General features: G+C 56.6%; 1 protein-coding gene across 1 annotated transcript in view; it reads right to left on the reverse strand.

The window, feature by feature from the left end:
- Window positions 1–17,857, reverse strand: part of LRRC75A (leucine rich repeat containing 75A) — a 45,705-nt gene extending 27,848 nt beyond the window's left edge. Inside the window, exon 1 of the mRNA XM_019413368.2 lies at window positions 17,396–17,857. Coding sequence (XP_019268913.1) covers window positions 17,396–17,647 — 252 coding nt within the window. The 5' untranslated portion in view covers window positions 17,648–17,857. The remainder of the gene's footprint in view (window positions 1–17,395) is intronic.
- Window positions 17,858–22,947: the final 5,090 nt, after the last annotated feature.

Raw genomic sequence — 22,947 nt, forward strand, 5'->3', positions numbered from 1 at the left:
ACGTCTGGCCTCCAGAACCGTAAGAGAATACACTTCCGCCGTTCTAAGCCCCCGGGCTGCTGATCCCTTGTTACGGCAGCTCTGGGAAATTAATACACCCAACCAAAACAGAGGTGGCATTTTCCCTGGGGGATGCGCCAAGGAGGGCAAGTGGACTGGGACCCCTCCTCTCCTCCAGCCGTGGGCGACCAAGGGCCACTGCCATCAGAAATCTACTTTGTCTAGGGGCACCTGGGTGGCTCAGTTGGCTAAGCGTCCGACTTAGGCTCAGGTCACGATCTCACGGTTCGCGAGTTCGAGCCTCGCGTCGGGCTCTGCGCTGACAGCTAGGAACCTAGAGCCTGCTTCAGATTCTGTGTCTCCCTCTCTCTCTGCCCCTCCCCTGCTCATGCTCCGTCTGTCTCTGTCTCAAAAATAAATAAACATCACAAAAAAAAAAAAAAAAAGAAACCTACGTTTGTTTCTACCAGCCTGGGTCCTCTCTGGGTGCATGTATCCCCTCCCGCACCCTTCCCTTTGCTATCTGCCCCCCAAGGAGGTGGGACCGCCTGCCCTGAGATGATTCCCAGCTCACTATGAGAAAGAACGTTTCAAAACAAGAGGCGAAGGAGATTCTGACGGCCCCCGCACCGTGGGGAACCCTATGCCCACTCTGCTGGGTGGGATAAGACAGACCCACAAGGACTAAGACTACGATTCCACCCATATGAGGTCCCTAGAGGAGTCAAGTTCATGGACACACGAAGTAGAAGAAGGGTGGTTGTCAGGAGCTGGGAGGAGGGGGATGGGGCAGTGTTGTTTAGTGGGAACTGAATTTCAGTTGGGAAAGATGAAAACATTCTGGAGACGGATGAAGGGGATAGTTGCACGATGAAGTGAATATACTTAATGCCACTGAACTGTACATCTAAATGTTGTTAAAACTGTGAATTTTTCAAAAAGATTTTATTTATTTATTTAAATTCATCTTTATTTATTTTGAGAGAGAGAGAGAGAGAGCAGGGGAGGGGCAGAGAGAGGGAGACAGAGCCCCAGGCAGGCTCCTTGCAGTCAGCACAGAGCCCGATGCAGGGCTGGAACTCATGAACCGTGACATCAGGACCTGAGCCCGAGTCAAGAGTCGGATGCTTAACCGACTGAGCCACCCAGGAGCCCCTAGAAGATTTTATTTTTACGTAATCTCTCTACCCAATGTGGGGCTCGAACCCACAACCCCGAGATCAAGAATCACATGCTCCCCTGACTGAGCCAGCCAGACGCCCCTAAAATGGTGAATTTTATGTTATGTCTACTTTACCACAATTTAAAAAAAAACAGGTGATGAGCTCACAGTCATTGGAAGTATGCAAGCAGCAGAAAGATAATCACTCAGCGCTGCTGTAGCGGGTTTCTGTACTGAGGGAAGGTAACTGCTAAGGAATCTTCCTTCTGATTCCCTGTGATTCTTGTCGTTGGCGTTGACCCCTCCTGGAGGGAAGATCTGGGAGCCAAGGAGCCGATGGTGTGGGAGTGTGTGCCCCACAGGAGTTCTAGATAGCTGCCCTGAGGACAGGAAGAATGGGGGGGGGGGGGCGGGAGGACCTCTGAAAGGCTGGAGCACTAAGTAGAAATCCGTGAAGCGATCCTTTGACCCTACCGAGGTAGGAAGTGTGAAACGATAGGATCCAAGAGAGAGGAGGAGGTGGGGTTTGGGGGTGGGGAGGAGGAGGGTGCTGGAGAGAGAGGGAACAATGGGGCTCAGACCACCACCGCCTAGGTGCAGGTGCGAGCTTCAAGCAACCAGACCCCAGGCTCCTGCGCCCTGAACAGTAAAACCGTTTCCGTGGCAACAAAGTGTCCTTCACCCAGAAAGGGTTGAATGAAGCCCTGAGATACTGAAGCAAATCAAGCTCAGATAAATTTAGGAATACACGCATCTGGCGTTTCACACATCTGTAATGTTTAAGAGAATTAGGTATATTAGAGTACCTAACAGATTAGCCTTGCAATTCCAATTTAAAACGGGTAATTGAGTAATTGCCTTCAGGCTTATGATTTCCAGCGGAATGCTGAGAGAGGATTAGGCCGAGTTTGCCACAGTTTTGAAATGCTGAAGAGAACTCGTGGGGTGCCTAGCAGGCTCAGTTGCTGGACTCTTTATCTTGGGGTCCAAGTGTATTGAGTTCAAGCCCCACTTTGGGCCTAGAGCCTACAAACAAAACAAAACAGAACAGAACAACAACCACCTCAAACCAAAAAACAACTAAAACCTAAAAAAAAAAAACCCACCTTCTATCTTTGGGGCGCCTGGCTGGCTCAGGTCGGTAGAGTGTGCAACTCTTGATCTCAAGGTCGTGAGTTTGAGCCCCACGCTGGGCATGAAGCCCACTCAAAATGTTTAGGAGAAGTTGATAGTCGCCCTATTTATAAGCTTCATCTGTTAAATTTTAAGAACTGTTTAGGAACTTGGGAAAGTCCTACTTCTTATAGGAAGGCTACTTATCAACTTAAGAAAGCTGGGTATGTTAAATCAGTAAAATCACTCAGATATCTAAAGAAGTTTAGTTACTGAAGTTATAAGCCCCACACCCTTAAAAGCAACGGTTAAATCTACTAGACTCATCGGCAGAATAATGGTATTTGTATGTTAACCATAAAATCTTAGTGAAATGGTAGGCTTTAAAATTTCCACTTCAGGGGTGCCTGGGTGGCTCAGTTGGTTAAGCATCTACCTCTTGGTGGCCCATGATCGATCTATCTATCTATCTATCTATCTATAAGTTTATTTACTTTGAGAGAGAGAGAGAGAGAACATGGGTGTGTGGGAGGGGCAGAGAGAGAGAGGGAGGGAGAGAATCCCCAGCAGGCTCCGCACTGTCAGCACAGAGCTCGCCTCGGGGCTCAAACCCATGAACCGTGAGATCATGACCTGAGCCCAAAGCAGATGCTTAACCGATGGAGCCACCCAGGCACCCTTCCACTTCAATATATTAAATAGCAATTGAGAAAAGCCAAGCACCCACAAGTAGTCTGTGTTTGTACGTATACATGTGTATATATGTGTGTATATGTATATGCATGTGGGATGTGTGTATGTATGTGTGTATATGTATATGTGGTGTGTGTGTGTGTGTGTGTGTGTGTGTGTGTGTGTGTGTGTGTGTGCATGCCCCTGGCCCAACTTGCCGGCCTGGCTGAGGGGCGTGGGGCAAGGAGTGAGGTTCTCTGGTCCCATCTTAGGGTGCTGTGTCCCCCGGTGGGGGGGGTGGTGGCTGGCCACTCTCTTGCTCTTCTTAGGCCACCTGGCCCCCTGCAGGGTTTTGAAGCCAGCATCCGGGCAGGCCCTCCTTAATTGTGACAAGTGCTTGGGCTGCTGCAACCGCCCTCCCCACCAGGGTGCAGGGGCCGGTCAGCAGCTTCCCCAGGCGCAGGGCTTTATGGCTGCTGCGTGTGATTTGTGTGTTATCTTTGAAGTCTTTCAAAAGGACACTCTTTGCATGAAACAGTCCCCTGGAAACAGATGCCTGGCTGTTGCCAAGTGTCACTGAATTAAAGTCCAAGGAACGGCAGTGGCAACAAATAAATAGCACAAAGATACTTTCTCTTTAGAAAGATATAAAGTCAGCGGAAAGGGTGTAGTGGGCCTGAGGTGGGTCTGGTCTGCTCCCCTGTGGTCACATCTCCACCTAGACTCTGCTCGGGGTGGGACAGGGGACCACCGCGTCCCTGTCCAGGGTTGGGCCCCAAGTAACGGTGTGGCTCTGAGTAAATCATCCCCTGCACGTGGCAGCAACGTCACCTACAAATGCAGATGGCACTGGCTCATTCCTCCTAAAGAGCGAGCAGAAAGTAGGAGAGAGCGGCCCATCAGAGGCTTGGAACACAAGGAATTCAACAAACAACGATTTCTTTTCTCCTGTCGGACACTTTGGCTACTGTGCTTCAGGACTTGGGGAAGGGTGCTGGCATTTGCACTGCTTCCCAAACTTGGTTGCCGAGCCCCTCCCCCACTCCCAGTGCGTCTTGTGGGGCTGGGACTCTGCAGAAAGCCTGGGGCCAGAGGGTCCCTGAGGTCCCCTGGCTTCTACATTCCACGGATTCTCGGCAATTTGTCATCAGTCCCAGCGCCCTCCTGATCCCTCTGCTTGGGAAATAGTCTGCATGAGTTGTTTATGCTTTCCGGGGGATGCATTTGTCCTCGCTGGGGTAAGTTTTGTTTGTTTCAGATGAAAGCTTTGGTCCATGGTCAAGGGAACTGTAGGTAATGGCAAAGAGGTGGAGGAGTGGCTTACAGGCTCCTCCTGGCTCCTAACAACCTGCTTTCCAAGTAGGACAGAAACAGCCCATTTCTCGGAGTGAGAAGCTGGGGTGTGGACGGTTGTCTCACACAGTGAGCGAGCAGCGGGGACAGGAGGGCCCAGAGTCCCCAGAAGTTTCTAACTCCTTCTCTCCAGCCCCCAGTTCATAGAGGACAAGGGTACTAGTCAGGGTTCTCCAGAGAAACAGAACCAATAGTGTATGTGTTTGCATATGAGAGAGAGAGAGAGAAGGAACTGCCCCATGAGATCTGGAAAGTCTGAAGTCTGTAGGGTAGGCTGGGACACTGAGGACCCAGGAAAGAGTGGATTTTGCAGTCTTGAGTTTGAAGGCGATCTGGAGGCCGAATTCCAGCCTTTTCTCTCAAGGTCTTCAACTGATTGGACAAGGCCCACCCACTTTCTGGAGGGCATCCGCTTTACTCAAAGCCTACTGATTTATTTATGTTTATTTCTGAGAAGGAGAGAGAGAGCACACGAGGAGCAGAGAGAGAGAGAGGGAGACACAGAATCCGAAACAGGCTCCAGGCTCTGAGCTGTCAGGCCAGTGCCCGACGTGGGGCTCGAACTCATGAGCCATGAGATCATGGCCTGAACTGAAGTTGGATGCTTAACCCACTGAGCCACCCAGGCGCCCCCGGAGTCCACTGATTTAAATGTTAGTCTCATCTAACCGTCCATTTGCGGTGACATGCAGACTTGGGTTTGACCAAAAGTGGGTACTGTGGCCCAGCCAAGATGACACATAAAAGTAACTGTCCCAACAAACAGAGGGTCTTTACCACTTTAAAATCTCCAGGTCGGAGGCAAGGCCTAGGCAAAGCTTCCGGGGATCTGGGTGAGCAGGGATGAGTCACACTGGAGCAGGGATCCAGCCTGACCCAGCTCACTCCCACCTCCAAGCAGGAAGTGGCAAGGAGGGAGGAAGAGGAGGAGATTCCCGGCGTCTGTGGCCTTGGCCCTGTCAGCACCTCCAGAATCAGCCAATTCCCCCAAGACCTTTCAATTTAGAATCTTTGAGGTCGACGGCGTATCGCTAAGGAGCTGTGCACCATTCTCTGGGCAGCAGGGAAGGCAGGAGGGGGCCCAGCAAGGGAGCCACAGATGTGCTCTCCGAGGGCTCCCGGGTCAGGTGGAATCTTCCCCATCCTAAGGCCCTGCTCCTCAGGGCCTCGTTGTCCCCACAGACGACATGAACAGGGCCACCAGCAGCAGCAGCAAGAGGGAATCAGTGAGACTTAGAGACTGCAAAGGAAGGGGGGGGGCTTTGTCTGATTTGTCCACCACTTTGAGGGACCAGGAGGGAGGGGTGCAGGTGGAGGTGGGGGCGGGTGAGGTGAGAGGGCCAGTGAAGCCTCAGAGCTTTCCACCAGGGTCCTGGGCCTCTCCTTCCACCCCAGCCTCCCTGCATCCTGCCTGCCAGATTTCCCCTGGTGGCCCTCCTTCCTCAAGATCATGGCTGGGTGGGACGTCAGAGTGCCGTGCTAGAACACCTGCTCTCAAGTTCCCAGCTGGCTGCCCTCGCTCCTTTGGGCTTCCTGACCAACCTCTGGCTAGTTTTTTTTTTTTTTTTTTAATTTTTAATGTTTATTTTTGAGAGAGAGAGAAACAGTGTGAGCAGGGGAGGGCCAGAGAGAGAGGGAGACAGAATTCTCAGCAGGCTTCAGGCTCAGCACAGAGCCTGACGCGGGGCTTGAACTCACAAACCATGAGATCATGACCTGAGCTGAAGTTGGAGGCTTAACCGACTGAGCCACCCAGGCGCCCCGGGCTAGTTTTCTAAAACAGTTTCTCTACTTCCATCCCCAAACCCCTCTCCTTTTTGGGCATGGCCGTCTCCACCTCGCCTATGTTCCCTATACCCCCAGGTGCCTACTTCTGGGTCTTCTCTTTGAGAGGTGTCCTACCAAAAGCGTTTCCATCCTTCTCGTCCCATGTGACGGATTCTCTACCAGCAGGTGAATTCCGGAGGGACGGGACTTCTCGGAACGGGGAACTTGGAACCTTTTGTGTCTCAGTTTCCATATCTAAGAGCCATAGCCCTCCACACTCCTGACGGTCTCCGGGCCAGCGGTGGTCTGGAAACCCCAAGGGGCAAGCATCCTGCTCACGAGTGTTTTCACCCCCAAACTCCACAATTCCAGAGGAAGTGGAAGATACAGGTCTGCGGTGGAGAACAACACAAAGTTTGGAAGACTGGCACCGTGGACGAGAAATCAGATCGAATGAAGTGATTTCATCTGGAGTTGTGGGGGCGGGGGGGGGGGGGTACTTGCAGGGGGTGGGAAGGATCCAGACCTTATTTCCCCTCGCGCTAGCAGAGGCGGGAATGGAAAAACAGTCTGGGAAGCTGGAGGGGAATTCCTGGATCCTTGGAAAGAGGAGGGGCCGGAGCCCGTGGGAAGGGCAGCGAGGAAGGGACACGGTGATGTCCCTGCTTGACCCTCGGTGCTCCCGCTCAGGATGTTTCTGATTCTGTCTGACACCCTTTGAGAGGCAGGAATGTTGAGCCAGAACCTTACAGAAGATGCCCAACTGCTCTACCGCCCCGATTTAGGAAGAAGAGGGTGAGCATCTGGCTCAGAGGCAGAAATCATGTGCTGGCTGACATTTTACCATTCCCTGCCTTAGGTGATCTGGGAAGGCTGTTCCAAGGAGACGAGTGGGGAAGGGGCGAGGATCCTGACTGGCCTCAGCTGAACTGTGTGCACTTTCGCCGAGGCGGCCAAGTGCAGCCGTGCAGGGCATGGGTGTCTGGGTGGGGCTGAACTCACCAGGACCTGACTGTGGCTGTGCTAACCACAAAGGCCCTAGAGGGGCACGGGGCTGCCCTGTATCTCACTGAGAGAAACCAAGGGGACGAGGCATCCCTGGCCCACCTGGATTCACTGAATGGCCTCCACACCTCCAAAGCCCCGGGTGGTTTCCTCAGGCTGACCGGGAGCAGAGGTGTGGCCCTAACGCGGGGCGGGGTTGGGGGGGGGGGGTGGGGGTTGGGGGGGTAGTGAGCTCACGACTACCTTCTTTGTCTTCAGGTCTTGGTCTGCTCCCTGCTTTCTCCCCCGTGAGCTCACCATAGCCTGGGCCGCCACGGTCTCCACATCCTTATTTATTTTTTAATGTTTATTTATTTTTGAGAGAAAGAGAGGGAGCATGTGGGGGGGGGAGGGGCACAGAGAGAGGGAGACAGAGGATCCAAAGCGGACTCTGTGCCGTCAGTCCCTCCCCATCTCACTGTAAAAAACAAACGAACAAAAAAACTGTCACGGGGGCCCCTGGGTGGCTCAGTCGGTTAAGCGTCCCACTTCCGCTCAGGTTACGATCTCACCGTTTGAGGGTTCGAGCCCCGCGTCGGGCTCTGTGCTGGCAGCTCGGAGCCTGGAGCCCGCTTAGAGAATGTGCTCGGAGGAACGGCACTCCCCACCCTTCCCCTCCCTGGAGGTCTGGCTTCCCCAGCCCTTTGCTCCTGCCAGTTCATACAAGGGTGCGGGGACGGCCAGGGTTCCTGCCCCACGAAGAGGCCCAGAGCCCTTCCCTCGTCCTGCCCTTGAGGATGGGACCCAGAGCCATGAGTCCCGACCCAAGGAAGCTCAGGGGTTATTCCCTGGGACACACACAGGCCCCCGCTGTTTCTCCAGGGATCACGGGGTGTGAGAGGCCCTTGGGAGGCAGGGACCTGGGCCCAGTCTTGTGGGATCCTGTGCAGGCCACGACTCCCCTCTGGGCCTGCACTCCCACAGAGCATCTCAGCTCTGACTGCAGCAGGCTTCCTCACTGAAAGGAACCACAGGAGCCCCTTCTCTCCATCCAATTCCTCCAGGGAGCAGGGAAGGAGCAGAGCCAAGCCCCCTTGGAGCTCTAAGGACATTCAAACCCCAGCCCTCCCTGTTCTCTGGTGGCTGGGACCCAGGACCACAGCCAGGAGTGAGCCGATGAGACCACGGTAGGCAAGATGGTCAAGTGGCCGATCAAAAGGCCAGAGGACTGGCCCAGCAGCTGGTGCCAGGCGGGCCTAGAGCCCCCTCCCATGCTCCTTCCTCTGTAGCCCTTGCTTTCTCTTGTTCACTCACCTACCTAGGGAGAAAGTGACAGCCCCACGGGAAGGAGATCAGGAGCCCTAAGAGATCACAAGCCAATCTCGGCAAATACGTCAGACTCACACTGAGTTTACTGTATGATGCTGGAGGTGGACTCTTCAACACCTGGGCCCTGGCAGGTGCAAAGAGGACAGAGGACACCCTCCTTGTCCCCCCCAGGATGGCCGGCTTGAGCAGCATCCGAGGATGGGGAGGGGAGCAGAGTCAGGCACCGTTAGTGGGTGGTATCATTGTCAGGACAGGCTGGGCCGGGCCGGGCTGGGCGAGGCGGCCCCGCGTGGGCGGCAGAGGGATGAGAGCCCTGGTCCTGTCTCTGCGCTATGGGTGCAGAGCTATGGGCTGGGCAGTCTGACCATTTGCCAGGAGTGAAAATCAGAAAGACGCGTTGTGTTCCGGGCTGGGATTCCTCCGGGGCCAAGGAAGCCTGAACGGCCTCCCAGCTGACCACAGAGCATTCTCTCTTGAGCAGCACCCGCATCTCCTGTACCCGCCCACCCCCCCTCCAACCCTCAGGGTGCTCTGCACACTGGGGGTGGGTCTGCTGGGTGTGCTGGGACCAGCTGGGTTGACATGGGGGGGGGGTGGACTCTCCTGGTCTCTGTCTGCCCCCAGCACCATGGGAGGGAATCCTGCCCCACTCCCAGCTCTCCATGTGGGGCCTGAGCCCAAAGCATCCGGAGGCGGTGGCTGCATGGACAGAACTAAGGGCAGCAGGGGCTGTGGAGGAGGGGTGGGGAGGGCGGGTGGTCACAGACTGCTGCTTCGCGGGGTACAGTCCCCGGCTCCCTGCAGGTGGTTGCTGTGCTTGAGTGGGGAGGGCTTCTGGTCTCCACCGGGGATCGCACCCCTGCCTGGTGGCCCTCAGTGGGAGAGGGGTGTCCTGCAAGCCTCCTTGGGCAGCCGGTGGCTCTGCAGGGGAAGCAGCTGTGTGTGGACGGTGGGGGGGTGGTCCCTGGAGGGGAAAAAGAGAGTCAGAGCTCCCAGTGAGGCACTGGGATGCTCTTGGGGAGCCTAGGCTAAGGGCCTGGAGGGAGGTATGCACCGGAGAGGGCCAGACCCAAGCACCAGGGCTGCTGGGAGGGGTCCTTCGGGGCAGGGGAGGAGGAGAGGGAGGTTGGCTTCCTGCAGCCTCCAGGCTCAGCGCCTGTGTCCACCCAGAAGCCCTGTGGGGGAAAAGGAGTTTGCAAAGCAGCTAGCCTGTGCTGCGTGCCCTGCACCTGCGAATGCCACTCCCCTCACCCCCCGCTATCCCCTACGGCCACTTCCCTGGCTCTCTGCCCAGCCCAACCTCTCTGGGTCTGTGGCCAGAGTCAATGGCAGAGCGGGAACGTGACCCGCTACGGCTGGCCCTACACTCACTCGCCGCCCGTCTACAGAACAAGCGGCTCCTCTGATTCCGCTAAAAACAAGCACCGGGGCGGACCCTGCTTTGCCCACTCCTTCCAGGGGCCACCCACCCCACCCCCGCTCTGCCCAGGCTGGGAGACTGGGTCTCTGTGGGCAGGACAGAGGCACCAAGGAGCGGAATCATGAACACTGAGCTAGGCCTGCCCTGAGGGAGGGAGAGGAGAGAGGCGGATGCGAGAGGGGCCCTGGCGACCTCCTGGGAGCAGAGGGGGAAGAGAGGGAGCCTGAGGGAGTTCCACAGGCTGCAGGTCCCCCCCGCAGGGCCTGGCTAAGCCTGGAGACAGGCCTCGTTGTCCTTCGTGACACCCTGGGTGAAGGGCTCACAGGACAACGCAGGCCTCTCTGAACACGGGTCTTTGCTCGCGAATCGCAGCTTGGAGCTACAGGACGGTGTGCAAGTCCGCTGCCCCGGCTTCTGCCCTTGACACTGTGTGACTACCACCCTCCTCCGTCAGAGGAAGGGTAGGTCGGCAAGGGCTGCTGCGTGCGCGACAGGCTGGCCTCTGCAGTGGCCGGTGTGCGGGCTGTGCAGGGGTCAACCCCAGAGCCCCAGGGGGCTGTTTCCCTCCAGAAGCCCCTCCCCGTGTCCCCGGCTCTTCCACTGGCTGGGGACAAGGGAGTGACCTCCGGGCATGGATGTGAATCCAGCTCAGGGCCTCGAAGACAGAACTGGGCACAGATGGGAATGAATGGGTCTTTGTGAAACCACTGGAGCCTGGGGGAACCTGAGCGATGGCAGAGAGCCTCAGTGGTCATCTCAACCATACACCGCCCCTTCATTTTGTAGATGGGGAAACCGAGGCCAGAGAAGGGAAGGAGCTGGGCACCCGGTACGGTCTGAGCTGGGACCGGAACCAGGGCTCCCGGTTGCCAGCGAAGGGAGCCACCTCCGTGGAGCCCTTTTCTCTGGGCCAATGCTCAGCGCCAGCCCCTTGGGTCCTCACAAACCCTCCAGGCGGCAGGGAAACAATTATGAGTACCCGCTTTTCCTTTTTGCCTGCCTGCTGCCTCCCCAGCGCCTAGAAGAGTGCCTCGAAGAACAGGCACTCGACTGTGAAATAGAGGAATTCATTCCTGCTGTCTTATTTTTGCTCATCTGCCTTTTCATATTTTACTACAATGATTATACAGTGCTTTCATAATATTAAACCCCCCCCCGCCATTCTTTTTTTTTTTTTTTTTCCACTGTAAGCAATATCCTGCCAACCTCCCAAGACTATTTAAGGAGCAAAAGAAACGAGGGAGAACGCTTTGTGGACTGGAAAGCAACGTGCAGACAGGAGGGGTGTCTCCAATGACCACTCTCCGGCCCAAGGCACCGGCCCACCAAGCAGGCGACTGAAATGAGCTGGACCCCTTTCTCCATGGAGGCTGGGGTGTGCCGCAGAGGGAAGTTGACCAAAAGCAGGCCGACTAATAAGAGGCAAAGCGTTTGCTTCTCCCCCCTCCCCCCACCATCACCAACCCTCCCGAGGAAAGGAAGGGACACAGAGAGAAACGTGTAAATGCATAGGGAAGCAGAAAACTAGTTGTGGGCATGCAGGGCTGAGCAGGGGTGGGGGGCAGCCTGGAGGAGGCCACCTCTCTACCAGGCAACACATTCAGACATCCCCCACTCCCAGCCGGACTCCTGCATCTACGCTGGTGAAGATCAAGTTAGAAACATCAAAATGCCACATGCCTTTGAGCAGCAGCCGTCAGCAGAACTCCATATGGCTGTGGCAGCCAGGAGTTTGAGCTAATAAAAGTTAAAAAAAAAAAAAAAAAAAAAAAAAAAGCTGGGAAATGCTCCCGGAGAGCCACGTGGGCCCTGCTCAGGGCTGGTGGGTGGGGTGGGGAGAAGAGGCACTATGGCGAGCCCACACTACCCCCACCCCCCCCGAGTGTTCCAAGGTCACCGTCCTCATCAGAACAGGCTGCTCGTGCAGGATGCGGCTGTGTGTGTGTGTGTGTGTGTGTGTGTGTGTGTGTGATTTTGCTTGAGGGTCACCCACAGCGCTGCTCTTGGAGGGGAAGGGCGGGAGAAATGGCAGGCGGAGATCCCCTCCTTAAAGTGGGGATGTCGACCCCACCCCTTGAGCATCCCGGTGGGGAAGCCAGAGAAAAGACCCTGGTCACCTGGGTGACCCTTGTGCCAGGTGGCTCTCACCTGCAGGGGGCGTGCAGGGTACACAGGAGCTGCTGGCACCCAGAGAATGGGGAGCGGGGACAATACCAACTCTGCAGGTTACTGGAAGGATAACCTGGCTCCGTGCTTAGGGTGGAAACACTCCAGAAGTCTGAGCCAGACCACGCTGGTTGCTGAGAAAGAGGAGCAGTGGTCTCGGGGAAGTATGCCCGAGAAGAAGTTTAAAATCCATTCGACAAGGATCTCTTGAAAACCCACTATGCCCAGTACATGATCTATGGCCTCTGCCCGAGAGAAGCACACACGGAAATGAAATGACATTGGGGGAAGGGGCAGGGGGTGTCCCAGGTCACCGAGGAGGGGTGTCCATACGTGGACCCCAGGGTATTTCAGGAGCTCTGAAGACAAACAGCAAAGCAGATCCTGGTCATCTCTGAGGAGGTGGGCATGTGTTCCAGAAAGAAGGCCCCCAGCCCACCAGATGTGAAGTCGGGACAGCCGGCCCAGGACCAAGCCCCAGCCCCGAGGTCATGGCTGCCCATACAGAGGCTACCGTGTCCCTGGCCTTGCAAACCAGCAGAGCATGCCCTGGCATTGGATTCCTTCCGCACCTTTATTACTGGAAATGCCTGTGCCCAGCCCAGTCAGAGAGCGGTGGATTTTAAAAAAAGGAAGGTTTCTCTTTGTGGGTGAAACGAACATGATTCAGCACAAGCAGCCGATCGGGAATGTGGAGGCCAGGCTCTCCCTTCAGGCTCGGCCCCCACCCCCCACCCCCCCTCGCGGCCACCTTGGCAGAGGCTCCAGACTGCACCTGCAGGATGGGATCCCCAAGGTGCCCACGGAGGCCGGGCAGCGGGCCACTCCTCTCTCCAAGAACACCACCACCTGGCAGGCCGCCAGGAACAGCCAAGCCCCGCGGACACTGCTCCCAGGCATCCAATGACACACAGAGCAAACGTGTCAGATCTCACGGTCATACTAATGCTTCTCATAAATAAGCCCCCAGATGCACAGCTGTGGCTGGGGATTCACGAGCCTTCTGAGGACACACCGTGACAGTGGTGTGGACGCCCATCTTCACAGTACACAGACTTACTGAAGAATGTCATAGGCCTGTGGGTGTTCAGTACCATGCCAGGGACAACGGGGGCGGGGTGGGGGAGACGGTGGGGTCTCCACGCTCGGGAAGCATATGACTTAGTCTGACAAACAAAATCTATGTCAGGTGAGAAACTACGTACGGATGATTAAACGCTACCCACTGTGGTAGGACCGAAAAGGCAAGTGAATCTCAGAGCCAAGGGCAGACACGGAGGGCGGCCTTGGAAAGGCAAGAAGCGTTCATTGGACACAAGGAAATGCATTTCAGGTCAGGGAAGAATAAGATCAAGGCCAAGGGTGGGAGACCTCTGTGTTCGGTGTCCTCCAACCTGCTCACCTAAAGAGATTTTCTCGGGTGGGGTGTCAGAAGAAAAAGGTGACCTTCAAGGCTATTTTCTTCATCTTTCTGACTCCAGCCAGGAAGCACCTGCCCAGTATCCAGGACCCCAGGGAGCCTCTAAATGCCTGTCTACTCTTCAGTCCCCCTAGGAAGCAAGTTACCCTTGGCCCCGGGCAGGGGGAGGGGAGGTTGTTTTTTTTTGTTTTGTTTTGTTTTTTTTGCATTAGCTGACATGGCTCATGTTCCCAGGTACAGAGGGAAGTCAGCCCTGCCACTCTGGCCACAGCAGACTGAATCCAGCGCCCATGGCGAAGCCACACCGCTGGATGGGGCTGGACAGGCTAACCCTGGAAACAGCTCTGCCCAGTAGGGCTGCACCATATTGAGTGGCAATGAACTGATCCGGTCAGATTCTCTTTATGAGAGAGCGGGGAGGCTGGTGAACAGGAGGAGGTGGGCCACTGCAGCCTGGCATCTCCTAGGGAAACTGACCCCTTATTCTAGTGCTCCTCGAAGCCGGCCGACGAGCCAGTCTGCACCTGTGGGACTCAGAGAGGCTGCATTCGCCCTCTCTCTATGCCTAAAAGTACTTCTTCCCCAGGGCTCCTTAAAGATGGCAAGCCTGAGCCCAAGACTTAAGGAGAGGCACGTGGGGAAAGAATGGAGACATTCTGCAGAATGGAATCCAGCAGTGGGGAGAGGAAGGGCCTCCTCTATCTATAGGTGGCTTCTTCTTTTGTCCCCATGAGTCCCGCATCCCCCACTGCTTCTGAACTTGCAGGGAGCTTTTTTGGTCCAGGCTGAGCCCTGGCCAGGTAGACAAGACCCAAAAGCTTTTTGGGCCTGTCCTGAGAAAGGATACCAAGACGCTGCCCGGAGCCTGGCCAGACCCAAAGTTGGGCAGATTCTCTCGTGTCTTATCACTGCCCGTGAGAACGTGCAGAGCTGACTCAATTCCACATACTTTGTAGCGTTCTCTGCTCAGGACCCCAGATAACTCTTTGGGAAATGAGGAAATACAGCTCAGAGAGCTGTTATCTGCTGGGTCCAAGGTCAAAGCAGATTAAGGACTGGAAGGCAAGCTGCCAGAGCTGAACCTTGGTCCCAGGCTCCCCTCACGATTACACTGCTCCTCAAGAAACAGGTCCACTCAGGCACCCTGCCTGAGCCCCAGGGGCCACGGCTCACGATCACGACCATTAAGCAAAGCCTCCTGACACCTCTCCAACAGGTGCCAAGCACGGACTAGCGGGAGAGTCTCCAATCAGGGAAACTACCCTGCAAATCTTAGCAGCGAACGAGGGGCATTCAGAAGAAATGACACCAACGGCCACCACAAACTGCCACGCGAGGTCCTGAGGAATGGAAACAGCATTCCTGAGCCTGTAGCAAGTCACGTGGTGGTGGTGGTGGTGGCGGGGCGGGGGGGGGGGTTACCAGACTGGAGCAAATCTTGAACTTGGGGTCTGTGAACCCTCGGGAATTTTCACAAGATTGCACGTCTGGTGCATTAGTCTGGGAAGAGCGTCTGGAGCTCTTCCGGGGCTCGAGATGCTCAAGGACGGGAGGCTAAGCCCCCTCAGACCCTAGCGCTCAGGGCATTCCCAAACCCGGCAGCCAAACACGTTTTCAAGCACAGGAGAATGCACCACGCACAATAAGTAACCCAGCGCTGTTACTGCCCTGGCTACTGTTGCTTCCTACCTTTCCTATTCATCTACCCCTGCCCTGGGGGTCTGGGTCCACACACCTGCAAGATGCAGCACCCTGAGCACGGCACTCACCTGTGTGGGCCCGCTGTGTCCCTAGAGAGGCTCACCTGGTCCGCCCCCTGGTGAGGCCCTGGGTGTTTCCCTATCTCTCAGTGACTGCTCATTCCCTTTCTGCACATCACTACCTCCAGACGAGAGGAGCAAACTGGGAAGGAAAACACAATTCGGGAGAAAGAGCCACGTAGGTGCACAGCACAGATCCAGCTCAAAATTCCTCTAACCAGCCTCAGGATCCTAGAACACCACCTCTCTGACATCTGGCCACCTGGCGTGCTCCCCTCTCGCACTGCCCAGGGCCCGTGGCCAATTCTTGGAGGAGCCCTGATCTGTACACGTTCCAGGCGACAGGGCAGCGCTCCAGGCCCCTAGGGCAAGCCCATCACTGGCTCGGGAGAGACCTGCAGACCTCAGCCACAAGCCAGAGGTCAAGGGAGCCTGGCCCACATAAGCTGGGAGGCAAGTTATTCTGGTGCTGTCACAGAAAAGGGGCAAGTCTGATTGACCCCGTCCTGGCCCCCATCAGCCCTGTCAATCCTGCCACGAAGAAGGGTGTCAGGCCACACACAAGACCAACGTGTCTCGGGAAATGCTCCCTGTCTCAAGAACCCTGTGACTCTCCAAAAACCAGGGAGAAGTTCAGCTTCAGGAGGTGGAATCACACTCTGTTTCAGGGGGACTGGAGGAGCCCAAGATGTCTGCCAACTCCTGCCGGGCCCTACCCGAACGGCCCTCGAGAATGCTGGCTTTACTTGGTTCTTTTACCTTCTAAGCAGGGGCTTGTCTCGACCCCTGCCTGTCAGCCCTCTCCCCTCTCCTGGACCCCCTGAAGCACCCGCCCCAATGCTGGGGGAATCGCCTGTGGTCAGCAGAACCTTCTTACTGTCTGGTGTGCGAATGGGCTACGAAGGTCTGGAATATCCATTATTCTGTTTGGAAGAGAAAGAGCTTCCACAGAGGCCTTCATGATTCAATCCAGAGAGGAAACCTAGAGATCCGGCGCTATCTCAGGCATCATTCTGGATGCTGTTTGGAAAAGTTAAGGCAAGAGCAGAAGCTCCGAGTCTCCCCAGGTCCCCAAGCCTCTGCTTCCTTCTCCCTGTGCAGTGCACATCTTGGGAACATACTCCAGGGTAAACCAGATATAAAAGGTGTGTGTGGCGGGGCGGGGTATAAAATCCACAAGGGACGTGCGTCTCATTCGATTTTGAAAGCTCCTAGGAGGAAGGCACTCCTACACCCTCTTTCATGAGTGATGGAAAAACTTCAGAAAGGCCACCTGAGGTCTCCTGCTCCCTGATCCGCACTGGACTCCACCACCGATAGAGAATACCTCGGGGCCTGGACTCTGTCACCCACCCCCACCCGCCAAAGCTGGTCCAAGCCAACTTGGTGATGGGGGACGTATACACTCCTGCCTCTCTCTCACTCAACAAAATCCATGGAACAGGGGGGCCCCCCTTCCTCACAAGAAAGCGGGTGGAAAACAAGCCAGAGAGGTGGATGACAGCGGCCGCCCAGGACAGCCCCAAAGCAAAGGGGCCTGGCCAGATCTGCAAAGTCAGTCCCCAACCAATGGGGCAGGGACAGGAACAGGCTGAAGGCAGAGTACTGGCCGCCTCCCGAAGTTCCTGCACCAGGTTACTCACACGGGAAACCCAGCCAGCCCCCCTCTCCTTTCTCTCTACTGTTCAGCAGGGACTCCTGGCTGAGCACCTGTCAAAGTAAGCCAGGGGAGATCAACGCTGTCTCCCACCTCACCCGTAATCCAGGATGCCTCCCGGTGGCCAGATGACCTGGGGGCCGGCGCCTCACCAGTCCCAGGGCTGCGCCCTTGGACTCCCCCGGGGGAAAACTGACAACTGCGCATTCCTTGAGGACCCCTGGTGACGGCCAGCGGGTAGAGAGGAAGGAAAGCGCCTTGGCGCAGACCAGGCATCCGTCCCCGCACCCGCTCCCACCGACCATCCTTGGGACCTGCCTCCCTCTCTGCCCGTGGAGGAGGGAAGCGGGGACGTTATTCCAACAGGTCCCCCTCGGCCGGGCCTCACCGGGCCAGCCTTCCCCCGCCCCGCCCCGCCCCGCCCCGCGAGGCCTCAAATTCAGCGGGAGCGCCGAGGCACCTGCTGCCAGACCCGCTCCATCCCCGCGAGAGGGGGGCCCTGGGCGGTGCCCTCGGCGCTCCGGGCCTGCTCGGCAAGGGGCGGGGCGCTCCCGGGGCCGGCGCGCCCCCCGCGCCCCCTGCCCGCGCTCACCTGGCGCAGGTGCTGCAGCAGCGTCCCCGCCTCCTCCCGCCGGCCCTGGCGCACCATCCGCAGCAGCTCCTGGACCATGCCGACGCGCCGGTGATAGGGGGGCAGCCCCGCGCCGGCGCCCGCGCGCCCCGCCTTGTCCCCGGCGCGCAGCAGCAGCGACGCCCAGAAGTCGGGCCGCTCGCGGCGGGGGACGGGCGCCGCGCCGGGGCTGGCTCTCTCCGCCAGGCTGCCCTTGGTCTGCCGGGTGCCCATGCCGCCGCCGCCCGCCGGCACTGCCCGCGCCCGGCCGCGACGCCGCGTCCCCGGCCCGCCGCCCGCCCCTCGGCCGCCCGGGCGCGCCCGCCTCCCGCGCGGCAACTTTGGGGGAACTGTTGCGCGCGGGCGGCGCGGGGGCGGGGGCGAGCGGCTGCCCGCGCTCCCCTCGCTCCTCCCTCCGCGCTCCCCGGGCGCGCTCCCCGGGCGCTCTCCGCCCGCCCGCCCGCCCGCCCGCCGGCCCCGCCCCGGCCGGCCCCGCCCCCGGCTCGGGCTCCGGCTCCCGCTCCCGCCCCTGCGCCCGCGCCCGGCTCCGCGCCGCCGCGCGCCTCCCGCCTCCCGCCTCCCTTCCCCCGCTCCCCTGCGCTCCCCTCCCACCTCCCTCCCGCCCCTCGGCTCCGGGCTGGGGCCGCCGGACACCCCTCCGGCGCCGTCCTCGGCACCGCGCCCCCTGCCGGCCACCGCGCGGCGCCTCCCGGGGCCGTGGCGCGCTGGCGGCCGGGGCGAGCAGGCCCCAGGGACCCTCGCTCTGGGCCCCCGCCGGGTTTCCCAGACGCTTCCACGACCGCGCGCGAGGGCGAGGCCCGCGGGAGGTGAGGGGAGGCGGTCCGTGCGCCCGACGAGATGGGGAAACTTTGGAACATGGCGGGGGCGGGGGCGGGGGGGGGGGGTCTCAGCCCCAGAGTCGGGTTTCTCAAAGTGGGCTCTGCGACGCGTCGGTGCCAAAGTCATCTGAGGTGCTGGTTGAAAACGCAGGCTCCCGGGCCTGGCCCCAGACCCACTGAATGAGAGTCTCCGCGGTGCGGCCGGGGGATCTGCATTTTTTAGCCAGCCCCTAGGCTCCTTCGACACCTGGTCTGCGGAGGGGGCGCAGGGGGAGGGCCGGGTGGGGGTGGCGGTGGTTGGCGCTCCCGAGGGGTCAACTGTGTCCAAGGTTGTGTGTCGTGGGCGTGCCCTTTTATGGAGAGAGCCCCTCTGGCTGCTTCCGTCAGTCCCTTAAAGGCTCTGGACCATCAAGGTGAAAAGACCCGTTGTCTCCTCGTGTTCTTGCTCTCACACCTCTGGGCGAGGTTCTTCCGGGTCACCCCGAGCAAAAAAGCAGAGGCAGGCCTGCATGTAGGGCCAACAACTACCCAGTCCTGCTGGCCCCCTCCCTCTAGGTCTAGCCCCTAAGGGATCAGACCCCCGTGAGGTCTGATGGTGCTTGGGAAGCCAACCAGGGCCCTGCGGGAGAGAAGGCTAAGGCACTTGGGGCACCTTCCCTGGCACAGAGCCTGCTCGTAGGCGGTGGTGGCTGCCCCCGTGTCGTCCGCAGGGCTGCAGGAGTGCTAACGTTGGGTGCGCTTGCCCCTGACCCAGGCCCTGGCTGACGCTTTAGTGTGAAGGACAGTGGGGGCCACGGGGACAGGAGAGCAGTTCCCAAGTCATAGAGAGCTGGACCCCGGCACGCACTGAGCGCTGAGCATCAGGCAAGCCCTCAGCTCCTTCCTCTGTCATGTGGGGATAAGAACACTGTGTCAAGAATTGGGAGGGTAGGAGGAGGGGCCGCAGAATCTCCAAGCAGAGTGCAGGTGTTCTGCAAAGGACAGTTCCTTTCCCTACTCTGCGAGCCGCACTGGGGTCTTCCTATGGGTGTTTTCTCCACCAACCCCGAGGACCCGGAGGATGAGCCCTTGTGTCTCCCCCAGAAGGCTTTCTTTTCCCTTCGGATGCCCCGCTCCCAAATGCCCATCTCTACTGGCAGGGAACACTCAGTCTTCCTGGAGGCTGGCTTCACAGGCCTTACCCATCACCTTCCAAACTTGCCTGGACCTTTTGTGTGGGGAGTACGACTGATGGCATCTCCAAATAACCCAGGCTGGGAAACACTCTGGTGCCTGTCATCTCTGGCCTGAGGGACTGCCAGGCATGGTGACCAGCAGGGAAACTTGCTGACCAGGCCCCTCCCTAGGGACCAGGGGCTCCACGCACCTGCAGGCAAACCACAATCTGAGCCGGCAGGTTGGGTGTGTGGTTGGGGCAAATGCCACCTCAGTGGAAGAGGGTCCCGGACAGTCCCTCACTTGGGATCTGAATGTCATCCTTTTCCTCTTCTGCAGAGACCTGATTCCATCTTTCCTTACTCTGAGTTTTTTTTTTTACTCCACTTTTCCCTCTTTCCTGACTTGTTTGTTCTCTTTCGTGTATAATCTGCTCAGATCTCTCCCATCTGTTTACAAGGAAAACTTTCATTTGCCTGCATCCCCTCCAGTCACCAATGCTCCACCTTTCTCTTTCCTTTTCAGCTAAGCTTTTTGGAGACATTTATTTAAGATGTTTACCTCCATTCTCTCCTCTTCTGGAGTGGGCGGGGGGGGGGGGCTTCTGGCCACACTATGTCATTGAAATGTCTCTGCCAGTCACCTAGTTGCTGAGTTCAGTGGTTGCTTTCAGTCTTGATTTTTAAGCAGCGTGTCTTCCTGTTTCCTATTTTGTTTTGTTTGAAACTCTACTCCCTTGGCTTGTAAGGCATTACTCCCCTCTAGATTTCTTTCTTGAGGTCATCCGGGAGCTCCTTTTCTTACTTTCATCCTTTCCTTGTTGGTGTTACCCAGACTACGCCCCAGACCTCTTCCCAGGCAATGTTATTTATACTCATGGCTTTACCTGCCGTGCGCACACAGATGTCTCCAGGTCTCTCTTTCCAACTCATAAGCTAATAAGTTAACCTGTTACTGATTCATCGATGCCGGCAGAAGACACGAGACTCCGGGGTCAGAGACACAGGACTTTATTACTCAGGCGCACACAGCATGAGAAGCTGCATATTTGCATCAATTTCCCTTGCCTCTGAGTTCCCATGGGGCAGCACGACGGGCCCAGAGGGATGCTCCACAAGCAGTGGGTTTGCATCACGGGGGAACTTGGGAATCGAGCTTGGGAATCCATCGCTCATGCAGGAAGCAGGAAGCAGGAAGCAAGCCTAGAGGGAGACACGACCTCATCTTTCAAGGTTGCTCGCCACAAAGACAACACTGAGAAGTGGCCCAGGTAACAAGTGGTCAGGGTCTTGCCCTCTTGGCACACACAGCAAGATCCAGGGTGCAAAAGACTGGAGGATTATCTCTTCCAACGGTGGGCACTTCCTTCTCAACAAATGAGCGCATCCTCTCCCGGGCCTCCTTCCCCACCTGCCTTCTCCTCTCTCTGCTTTCTGTTAGTTGTGGCCAGCCAGAGACCCTGGAGTCACTGTGGTCTCTGGTCTCTCTCAGGATCTACATCTGGTCAGCCAAGTGCAGTTAATGTTGCTAAGGACGGTGGCTATCATTTGTGCACATCCACTGAGTGCTGCCTCAGGCTGCGTTCCTCGTGGATATTATGCGGTGTCGCCCTTTCAGCAACGGAGGTCTTTGTCATTGTCCTGATTTCACAGGTGAGGCAATGGGATCTTCGAGAGGTTAAGTGACTTGCTCACAGATAGGGAGGGACAGGACTGGGATTCACACTTCGGGCGGTCTGACTCGAGAGCCCGTGTTGTTAATATTCCTTTATATCAGTGAACCAGCTGTTTACATTTGACATCCTACAGCCACTGCCTTGTGGAGGAGCTGTCATTTTTCACCCTAATCATCGGATTACAATAGTCTTCTTTCTAACTTGTCTCCCCCGCTCCGGTGTTTCTCTCCTAATGTGTCTTCCATTTGGCAGTTGGAGCCATCACTATAAAAGGGAACTAACTCTCTCTGTCTCTCTGTCTCTCTCTCCTCTTTTCAGCAATTCCTATCACTTTCAGTCCAAACTACTTAATATGGCATTCCTGTCCCCCAGGTGCTACACTGTCCTCATGCCCTACCCTTCAGCCATCATCTCGTACTCCCTTACACCTCTCCCAAGATGCCATGCGTTGAACCTTTGCACATGCAGCATGGTCTTTCCAGGACATCCTTCGCCTCCTTAAGAGACGCCTCATCATCCTTGAAGATCCAGGTAAGGCGTCACCTCCCTTGAACACCTCCGTGCCCTCCTCTGTGTGACTCTAATTCCCTGTGACCACCACAGCATATCTTGTACCATGTTTCTACTGTTCATTGGCCTGTGCTGTTCCACCCAGAGATTCCTTCTTCATCGTCCCTTCTTATCCTTTAGACTAAACTTGGATGTCGCTTCCTCGGGGATGGCCTCTGAGATTCCCTTGCCTCCCACGGGCTGAAGTGAGGTGTCCATCTTGGCGTGTTCTTTGAGTCTCTGTCTGCACCAAACGTAGCTGTAATGACCTAGGCTCCCCTCCAGGCCAGGGTGTCCCCCGGTGCCCACAGAGCACAGTGCCTGGCACACGGGAGGAGCTCAGAAGATACTTGTTGAATGAGAAAAAACCCGAAACCACACATGGCCACCTCCAATGTGTTAGCCTAGTGGCAGGAACTCACTCCATGGCAGGCGCTCGATAAAATGATTGAATGAACCACAAAGAGCACTAAAACGGAGGTTGTGTTTATTGACAGGGAAGCTACTGATGAGCCTCCGGAAATCAGTTTGCAGAGAATTAAGGAGATTGTGCTTTCAAGAAACTTGTGAATGGGACTGCTATTTTTGTGGTGGTGGTGATTTTTATTTTTTATTTATTTTTATTTTTTAATTTTCATTTATTTTTTAAATGCATTTTTAAAAAACATTTATTCATCTTTGAGAGACAGAGTGTGAGTGGGGGAGGAGCAGAGAGAGAGGGAGACACAGAGGCTCCAGGCTCTGAGCCGGCAGCCCAGAGCCTGATGTGGTTCTCGAACTCACTGACTGCGAGATCATGACCTGAGCCGAAGTCGGACGCTTAACCGACTGAGCCACCCAGGCACCCCTTCTTTTTATTTAAAAAAATTTTTTTAATGTTTATTTATTTTTGAGAGACACAGAGTGCGAGTGGGGGAGGGGCAGAGAGACAGGGAGACACAGAATAGGAAGCAGGTTCCAGGCTGATTCATTAGAAAATGCCTAATTCACTTTTAAATTAACTAATGGTACCAGTAGCCCACCTCCCAACACCTTAGGATGCGGAGCACCCCCTTTGTGAGAAAGGGGGCTGTCAGCCCAGAGCCCTATGCAGGGCTCGAACTCACAGGCTGTGAGATCATGACCTTGGGCCAAAGTCAGACACTTAATCCACTGAACCACCCAGGTGCCCCCCTGTTGTTTGTTTTTTTAAAGGGAGATCACTTTCCTAAGAGAAAATCCTGGAATTTATCCTTTCGTCCTTCTCTTTTAGCAACTAAATTTTTTTAAGTTTATTTATTTATTTTGAGAGAGAGAGACAGCAGGAGTGGGGAGGG

The sequence above is a fragment of the Panthera pardus genome, unplaced genomic scaffold (genome assembly GCF_024362965.1).
Source record: "Panthera pardus isolate Hobbes unplaced genomic scaffold, ASM2436296v1 HiC_scaffold_3, whole genome shotgun sequence".
NCBI lineage: Eukaryota > Metazoa > Chordata > Mammalia > Carnivora > Felidae > Panthera > Panthera pardus.